At 50.3% G+C, this 9,261-nt stretch overlaps 1 protein-coding gene across 1 annotated transcript; it reads left to right on the plus strand.

The window, feature by feature from the left end:
- Positions 1-5,694: 5,694 nt before the first annotated feature.
- On the plus strand, positions 5,695-8,339 carry EIF1 (eukaryotic translation initiation factor 1). Its single transcript, XM_022557995.2, has 4 exons — positions 5,695-5,892; positions 6,601-6,764; positions 6,908-7,009; positions 7,462-8,339. Exons 1-4 carry the CDS (start codon positions 5,862-5,864, stop codon positions 7,504-7,506), a joined length of 342 nt encoding a protein of 113 aa, XP_022413703.1. The 5' UTR covers positions 5,695-5,861; the 3' UTR covers positions 7,507-8,339.
- The last annotated feature ends 922 nt before the right edge of the window (positions 8,340-9,261 follow it).

Consider the following 9,261-nt stretch of genomic DNA (forward strand, 5'->3'; position numbering starts at 1 on the left):
GCAACCAAGTCTGCAGTTTGCCCGCCCAGGGGAGGGGAACCAGGGTCTCTGGCCTGTACCTCCCTTCCTAAGCAAAGCTGCCTCCCCCTGATCCCATCCACAGAGGGTCCTGCAGGACTCCCAAAAGGAGGAGGAAGCAGAGGGGAAGGAGCAGAAAGCAGGATGAGGAAGGCAGATGCTCCACCGGCAAAGGGGGGCCGAGCAGGAGTCCCTGGCAAGCGGAGGAAAAGTGAGAACAAGAAGAAAGCCTGGGGCGCAGCGGCAGGGGCGGGGGGATGGCTGGAGGGGAGTAAAGCACGCTGGGCTTAAGGGTCCAGCTCCGTGAATTTTTACCACCAGGATCAAGATGGAGATCGTTTCTAGCACCCCATAAGGGTCCCTCGCGTCGCTTCCCACTACACACCCTGGGTGTGGGGAGGTTGAAGGGGTGATGTATCATGAGCGGAACCCCGGCTAAGGGCTAAAGCACATCTCACAACAGCCCCGTGCAATCTGGGTCAGTGCTGCAGCAAGCCCAGGTCTGCCTCCTTTTCCAAGTGGTAAGAATAGCAGACTTCATTCCCTGAGGAGCGGTGGGGGGACATGATTCCCATCATGCACATACATACTGGTAGCTCCCAAATAAGGAATGCAAGAAAGATCGCATTTATTTGACTTTCTTTCAATCAAGTTAAATCCTGTGCCAGTTATCCCACCAGCTGCCCAGAAATCTGACCTTGGATGTGACAGGGCCTCCAGTGATCCCCAGGATTCCCTCTAGGTCACGGGGTTCTCTGTAGCACCAGAGCTACAGGGAGGCTGCTTGGACCAGATCAGCCATCTGCCTTGGTTACCATGGAGATGCCTATTTCCCCAGAGGATGTGATCTTTTCCTGGTGAGAGATTCTGCTGCTTCCATGCCAGGTTCAGAGCCCTGGGGAATCTTAATCAAGGCTGAAGGTCCCCAGGAGTCCCACACAGCCATGCCCTTGCCATGTCCCAAGCTCACCCTGGAGAGGTGCCCACCTCTGTCCTCCCATTCTCAGGGACTTGCTCCTGTCCCCTGCGGCTCTGAGCTCTCTCTCTTTCCCTTCTCCGCTGAGAATCTGGCATTATCTACTTAGTGATTTAATAACATTACATTTTTATCCTGTCACACTTATTTTTCTCTTTAAATCTCCTCAAAAGCTTAAGAGAGAAAGTGTTCGTATCCCTTTGTGCAGATGAAAAATATGGAGGCTGGGAGACTAAGTCACCCAGGCAGGAAGAGGTGGAGGTGATACTCAGATTCAGGTACTCCAGAGCCCGTGCTCTGGGGTCAGGACTCGGAAGTAGAGTGCAGTAACGAACAGGACAGTATTATCAGCAGGCACAGATGTCACTTTCAGACAAATTTGTCCTGACTCCATCATTACTCTACAAGCTCCCCGGGCTGGGACAACCTCTGCACTAGGTGGTGGACTCTTTTTTTTTTAAATAAGATTTTTTTTTTGATGTGGACCATTTTTAGTCCTTATTGAATTTGTTACAATACTGCTTCTGTTCTATGCTCTGGTTTTTTGGCCCCAAGGCATGTGGGATCTTAGCTCCCCGACCAGGGATCAAACTCGCTCCCGCTGCGTTGGAAGGCGAAGTTTTAACCACTGGGCCGCTAGGGAAGTCCCTGGATAGTGGACTCTTACAGACCCTCCTTGGAAATGTCCCCAACGGGAACACAGAGCTACAGACTTTAGACCTGGAAAAGGCCTTAGAAATCACTGAGTCCTCCTTCTAGGGGATAAAATGGAAGCCCTGAGAGGCGAACAGGGTTCGCCCAGGAAGCTGGTGGTAACCAAGAACTGGGTGTCCCACTTTCCTAGCCACCTGCCCCCGGCCTGGCCTCTGAACAGCAGACTGGCCAAAGCAAAGCCTGTGTGTGTTTGTGGCAATAACTGTTTACAGGGCACTGAGGTCAGGTCTGGCACCGGACACCAGGTCCCTGTAAGAGGAGCTGGGGAACATGCTTATCTAGGGCCACCCTCCCTGCCCTGCACCAGGAAGCAAGGTCCAGGAGCTCCCTTTAGAGCCCAGAGTCGGAACTCTGAAAAGGACCTTTTCTCAGTGCTTCACCCCAGGACTCTCAGGCAGAGGTTGCAGCCTGGAGCCAGGGGTTGGCCATTCCTAGTAACTGAGCAACTATGAGACAAGTCGGGACCTGGGACTCTTTGCTGCAGTGTTTGCACCTGAACAAACATCTCCTAGAGCAACAAAATGCAAAGAAAAACTATGAGGGACTAAAAATAACCGCATGCATGCACAGTTGGGGCAAATTATGGATAACAAGATACAAAAAGACCAAAAACCCAACTGCCACTTCTGAAGACCCAGGAGCAAAAGCAGGGTACTGCGCATGCCCCCTGCACTCAATTCCACCAAAGGGGTGGGCAGACCTCCTAAGCCACCCCTCTGGCCCGACCCCTGGACACACCCCTACCTCACCCCATATAGGGAACCAGCTCGCCCCTCCTCAGGAGCAATCAAGGGAACCAGTTGCTTGTTTTTGCTCCCCCCCGCTGCAGCAGGGCCCCCAGTGAAGCCTTGCCTGAATTTCTTGTCTGGCCTCTTAGCAATTTCTATTGATGAAGGAAGGCCAAGAACCCTAACCGGTAGCACCTACAATGCCTGTTCATTCGACAAGCATTGAGCACCCACTGTGTGCAGGCACCTACTGCGCATACACAGCAGAGGAGATAGGCACGTACCCTATTCTTTTGAGCTCACAGTCTAACAGGGAGATAAATAAGGGAACTGGCAGAGCCAGACCACGGGCATGCCACCTGTGCCATCACACAGGGCCCCACGCTTAGGAGGGCCCTGTGCTTGGCTTAATGTTCTGCTGTCGCTGTCTTCAAATTCTGAATCGTTTTTGAACAAAGAGCCTCACGCTGTCATCTTGTACCAGGCCCAGCAATTTATGTAGCCGGTTCAAGGAACAGGCAAGCAAAATGCAGTGCGATTAATGCCAAAGAGAGGAAGCGGGGGCACAGAGATGACTCCCAGCTGGGTCCTGGAGGATGAGTGGGAGATATCAAACAGGGAAGAGGAGGGAAGAAAAGGGACAGCACATACGGACCCTGCAATGAGAGAGATCGGGTGCTTCATAGAACGTTGTAGAAAGTGGGGAGCGGTGATACACCATGAGGTGAAGGGGAACTAGGACAAAGAAAAGCCAAGATAATCCTGAAGAACAAAACAGAGGAGCTCATGCTATTGGGCACAGAGACTTTTTATAAAATTCCTATAATTGAGAGATTATGGCTCTGGAATAAATAGAGCAGTGGAACAGAACAGAGAGTCCGAAAACGAACCCACGCATAAATGGAAATACGATTATGATAGAGAAGGCAGGACAAATCAGGTACTAGTCAATAAATGGTGCTGGGACAATTGGCTATCCACATAGGAAAAAGAATTAGACCCCTCTCTCACATCTCACACACACACACACACACACACACACACACACACACACACACACAATTCCAGGTGGTTTAAAGACCTAAATGTGATTGGGAGACTGGGATTGACATATATACACTATTGATACTATGTATAAAACTGATAACTGGGCTTCCCTGGTGGCGCAGTGGTTGAGAGTCCGCCTGCCGATGCAGGGGACACGGGTTCGTGCCCTGGTCCGGGAAGATCCCACATGCCGCGGGATGGCTGGGCCCGTGAGCCATGGCCGCTGAGCCTGCGCGTCCGGAGCCTGTGCTCCGCAACGGGAGAGGCCACAACAGTGAGAGGCCCGCGTACCGCAAAAAAAAAAAAAACTGATAACTAATGGGAACCCACTGTATAGCTCAGGGAACTCTACTCAGTGCTCTGTGGTGACCTAAATGGGAAGGAAATCCAAAAAAGAGGGGATATATGTATACATATAGCTGATTCACTTTGCTGTACAGTAGAAACAAACACAACATTGTAAAGCAACTATACTCCAATAAAAATTAATTTAAAAAAAAACTATCAAGTACACCCAGTTTTTCCTCCTTTGGGGTTTTCCATGTAATGGGCTCTTTCTCTTTAAGCATCAACTGGGAAGTCACCTCCTCAGAGGCCTCCTGAAGCCCTTGTTGTGATGTGCTCCAAGGACAAAGAACAAGATAAACTCAAAGGGCCAACATCACCGGAACAGAGAGTTACCAGACCCTTATCACTCTGTCACAATGAGACCATTGCAACATCTCTGAGCTTTCCCAAGCAGCATGCCTTGCTCCTTTCCCATCCCATATAAAGGAAGGTATTCATCCCACTGGAAACATGTGGACCCTACCCAATTGGCAGGTGACTCACAAGTCTCTGGCTATAAAAACGGACAAGCAACCCATGCTCATCGTCGACTTTCCCTGGCTACCAGGAAGTCGGCCCACTGTTCTTGCAGCGACCCTTCTCTTTAATCAACTCTTCCTTACATTCTGCCTTGTGTCTGGAAATTCTTTTCCAACCCGTGCTCAGACCATGACACTTGTCACTCTCTCATGTCACCTTATTTACTTCTTTCTTGGCACCTGTCACAATCTGTCATCTTATTGTCTCTCCCTCCCATTAGACTCCACTGGTGCCAGTGATCCTGACCATCAAGATACATAAACCCACAGTCCTTGGGGCCAGCATACATTTTTCTGTTTGCCTCGCACAGTGTTTTTCCAAAATTAAATTTATTGGCAATGATTAGAAATCAAAAGATTTTACAGAAACATCTGAATTTCAGGGTTCTCTTGAAAAAGAAGATCCAGCACAATGGGCTGGAGCCGCTGCAGCCTCTGATTTTCACCCCGGCGCTCACCACACCCCGTTACACCACCCTTGGCTGTCTGCACTCCTTTACCTTACCTCTCTGGTCCCTGGAAGCCTTTGGAGTCTAAAACCACACTAGGTACCCCTGCAACTATGAGCATTTCAATTAATAAATTGAAAGTGCAAGAAAGGTTGACTGTTTTGAAGGAAATAGTTCAAGCTCTGGGAAGGCTCAACCCCACACAATTTGTATGACAAAAGTGCAGGAATTCTTCTTGACCCCCAGAACAAGCGTTACTCTCCCTTGAACTTGTGCTAATGATCTGGGAATTCTTTCCTTAGACGATCTAAACGATACGTTTAAAGTAGATTAATACGTTTTTAGATTAGATTCATCTAAATGATAAATTAATCTAAATGATAAAGTTAAGGTTTTGGTTCTACTATTGTACGTTGAAAAAGTGCCGCCCTAAATCTGTTACGGAGCAAATCTGTAAAGTAGGGAGTAAGTGGGTAGTTGGGTGGGTATGAGACAGTGGGAATTTGTCGTGTTTGGGCGGGTCAGCATCTAAATCCCCTCTAAGGAGTGCCAATCTACCCCAGGAAAAAACCGTTCCCTGCAACAGGGTCAAGAAGGCGGAACAAGCCAGAGAACATAGGGTGCAGGCGCAGAAACCTCCGCCAGTTGTCTGCACCGGCCACCTTCCTCCAGCACTGCGCAGGCGCCTAGACGAACCAACCCTTCCCTCCCCCTTCCATCTCTCCCCTAGTCGAGAGGACGCCCTCCCGCAGCCCACAGTTCCTGCGCAAGCGCCGTCCCGCGTCCCCGCCTCCGGACCAATTGGAAGCGGCGGCGCCCGGGCGCAGGGGGCACAACGCCGTGGGTGGGGCCTGGACGTGAGGGCAGCGCGCTGGCGTCACAGGGCGGCTACATAAGTGAATACAGGCACCGCCCCTCCGCCCCAGTCACTGAGCCGCCGCCGAGGACTCAGCAGCCTCCCCCTCGAGCCCCTTAGCTTCCCGACGCTCCGTCCCCCCTGCCCGCCTTCTCCAGCCGCCGCCTTCCGCAGGCCGTTTCCACCGAGGAAAAGGAATCGTATCGTATGTCCGCTATCCAGAACCTCCACTCTTTCGGTAAGTCCCGGAAAGGTCCCAAGAGGAGCAAGGCCCGGGCGGGGCGCTCCGGGTCCGCAGCTAGGGCCCGGAAAGCTGCTGAGCGTTCCGTACCTTAGTGAACTTGGGTAGAGGAGAGATGTCTGGGCTCGCAGGCAGTGGGGCCGCGGCCTGGGCCCTGGGGTTGGCCCCTGAGCGCGACCGGAAGGAGCGGGCGGGAGGTCAGCCATTGGGCGGGTCCGGCGTCTCGGGTGGCGCATTTACTAATGGCTCCCTGGCCTTTTCGGGCCACACCCGCCCCTCCCGCCATCCTTTCGTCACATCCCATACGTCACCGCCGTTGTCACAGAGCCGGGAGGGAGAGGCGGTGCCAGCCTTGAGTGACAGCTGCGCGCGCCAATGGGGCGGGAAGCGGGGCCCCGCCTCGGAGCTTGGGTTCCGGCCGGTTGCATCAGCTGGGTGGGGCGCCGCCGGCCAACCCTGGCTCCCCCGCCATGTGATCGGCTTTCGAGGGCGGGCCTGGGGCAGGAAGCCCAGACTTTCTCCCGGACTGGGGAAGCCGGCCGTCCCGGACTGACCTGTTCGAGGAGAGCCAACAAAGAACATATGTGATCTGACCAGGCCCTGACGATTTCAGTATCAGTTTCTGCACACGGAAGAGATCCAGTGGGAGGGTGGCAGTGGGATCTGAGCACAGTAGAACTAAACGAGCTTGACCTTTCTTCCCAGACCCCTTTGCTGATGCAAGTAAGGGTGATGATCTGCTTCCTGCTGGCACTGAGGATTATATCCATATAAGAATTCAACAGAGAAACGGCCGGAAGACCCTTACTACTGTCCAAGGGATCGCTGATGACTACGATAAAAAGAAACTAGTGAAGGCGTTTAAGAAGGTAGGTGTTCAGTGAGATTGTAGGGAAATCGTATTTACCTTGCCTACATGGGGCTGCGGCCCTGTATTACTTTCTGGAAAGGGTTATTAGTGGCATTCAGGCCGTTGCGCTGCCTAACTTGTTTGCTTGCATTGTCCTTGCAGAAATTTGCCTGCAATGGAACTGTGATTGAGCATCCAGAATATGGAGAAGTAATTCAGCTACAGGGTGACCAGCGCAAGAACATATGCCAGTTCCTCGTAGAGGTGAGTTGTCACTTCCTGTTAGTGCATTTGTGCCTCTGCCCTGGCTAACTAATCTGAGATCTGCCTAGTCTAGTCCGTCTCTGCTGGGGACGTAGAAGTTTGTTTTCTAAGGCTAAGCCAAACAGTTGAGTTTTTGAAGTTCATAGACAAAATGTATTTCTGAAAGCAAGGGATTTGTCTGCCTTAAGTTTACTGTTTACATGGATCTGCTTTAAGGGTGCAATTGCATGCATCTGAGATACTAAAACAAGCAGGATGCCTGGTTGGCTGTTCCTAAGTGCTAAAATCCTATTGCACCATTGGTGGTTAACTGAGTGTACCCTGAGTTGAGAGCATCTGGGCTCTGGGACTTCTCTTGACCAGTGTAGAAGCAGGAAGACAGGATTGTTGTCATCAGAAATGGAGGCTTTAACTCTATTTCCTCTTTAAAACTGCCCTTTTTTCCTTTGCAGATTGGACTGGCTAAGGACGATCAGCTGAAGGTTCATGGGTTTTAAGTGCTCCTGGCTCACTGAAGCTTAAGTGAGGATTTCCTTGCAATGAGTAGAATTTTCCTCCTGTCCCTTGTCACAAGTTTAAAAACCTCACAGCTTGTGTAATGTAACCATTTGGGGTCTGCTTTTAACTTGGACTAGTGTAACTCCTTCATGCAATAAACTGAAAAGAGCCATGCTGTCTAGTCTTGAAGTCCCTCATTTAAACAGAGGTCAAGCAGTAGGCACCTGGCAGTGTCCGGCCTGAAACAAAGCAATAACGGTGATGTTTCAGCCAAGTCCAGAGCCCCAAGACCACAGGCGGCTATGTCTGGCCAGAAGCTCCTCAGCAATCCCTCTACAGAGTTCCCTGCCCTAAGAGAATGTCGCCACCTGAACAGCCCTCGGTGAAGCTGAGAGTGGAGGATGGGGTGAGGCAGCAACGGCAGCTGTACTGCTAGAGGGAGTCTTTGATCATCAGGGGAAAGATCCCGTGGTATCTCCAACGTGACCAGGTGGGCAGAGCTTAGAGCAGCCACCTTCCTTCTATCGAGGTGACAGGACATCTGGCTTGCCACCAAGGTCTTTTTGACCAGACATGTCCTAGCTGATCGATGTCCAAACTAGAATGTGAGGCCAACCTTCTATCAGAGTTAAACTTTTGACAAGGGAACAAATTTCAAACCGATGTATCAGTCATGTAGCTGTAGAGTTCGCAGCTTACTAGCAACAGCTGCCCAATGCCATGTGAAGTAACAAACTGGTTTTTGGTTTTTTGGGGGTTTTTTTCCCCTTCAGTTTTAATGTTATGTAATGTATTTAAACCCTTATTTAAATAAAACTTGTTTTCAGAAACATCTGACTTGCAGATTTCTGTTTAATATATAGTCATAGTCAATCTTGTATGTGTGGAGGAACCACAGAAATGGCAGTAGAGGTTACATCTGCAGCCGCAGCTCCTCAAATGGGGCCTCAACCTCTTAATGAAAAACTAGTGAGCTTGTCCCTCCAGGTGCCCCCCATGTCAGCTGTCCTGTAAGCATTCAGCCAGAGCTGTGCTGTCCCATTAATCTGTCCTGAAAGAAGGTGCTGCTTGGCTGACAGACACTTGGTCAACGGCCTGAGTGGTTTAGTGGTTGTGGAGGGACTTGCCTTGCGAGATAACAGAGCAGGGTTGGTTTGGAAATCCTTGACTTCCCTTGTTAACAGGTCTTAAGGACTGTGACAAAATGATAAATATGGTGTGCGACTTGATGTAATCCACAAACCCTAGAAAAGGCATAACGAAAGTAACTTTTCTAGAGAATAGGTTTGTAGTATTAAAAATGTAGTTACTAAAATGTTGGAGAAGCTGATACTTAATGTTGGGAGGCCATCCTTTGACAAAGGCAATGAGTAGTGAAGTGTATCAAAGTCTGCTCTTAGGGCCATTCTGTTAAACACAAAATCTTCCGTTTGTGGATTATGAACTGGTCAGACTTCAAACTCAGAATGGTGGTTAGGAGTCAACCCTTCCCCTCTTGGTTGCCGGCCCATTTTGTAAATAAAGGTTAGCATCCCACATAGAGGCCAGCCTGGAGCCAGGGAGGTGTTTGTGGAAGAGGAGGACCAATGAGATGCAGGGCTGAGCCAGTGGTAATTGCCCTGAAAACAAAATTCTAACCCCAGAGGCAGAGGCTTGTAACCCAAGATCCTACAAAACTCATTGTGTTTAATAAACAACTTACCACTTGGCTCCAAATGTAGTGGCATTGTTCAAATTATTTGGATGATACTTTT

This window comes from Delphinapterus leucas, chromosome 19, assembly GCF_059928025.1.
Source record: "Delphinapterus leucas isolate spDelLeu-1000000601 "Yukka" chromosome 19, BTC_Dleu_Yukka2, whole genome shotgun sequence".
Taxonomy (NCBI): domain Eukaryota; kingdom Metazoa; phylum Chordata; class Mammalia; order Artiodactyla; family Monodontidae; genus Delphinapterus; species Delphinapterus leucas.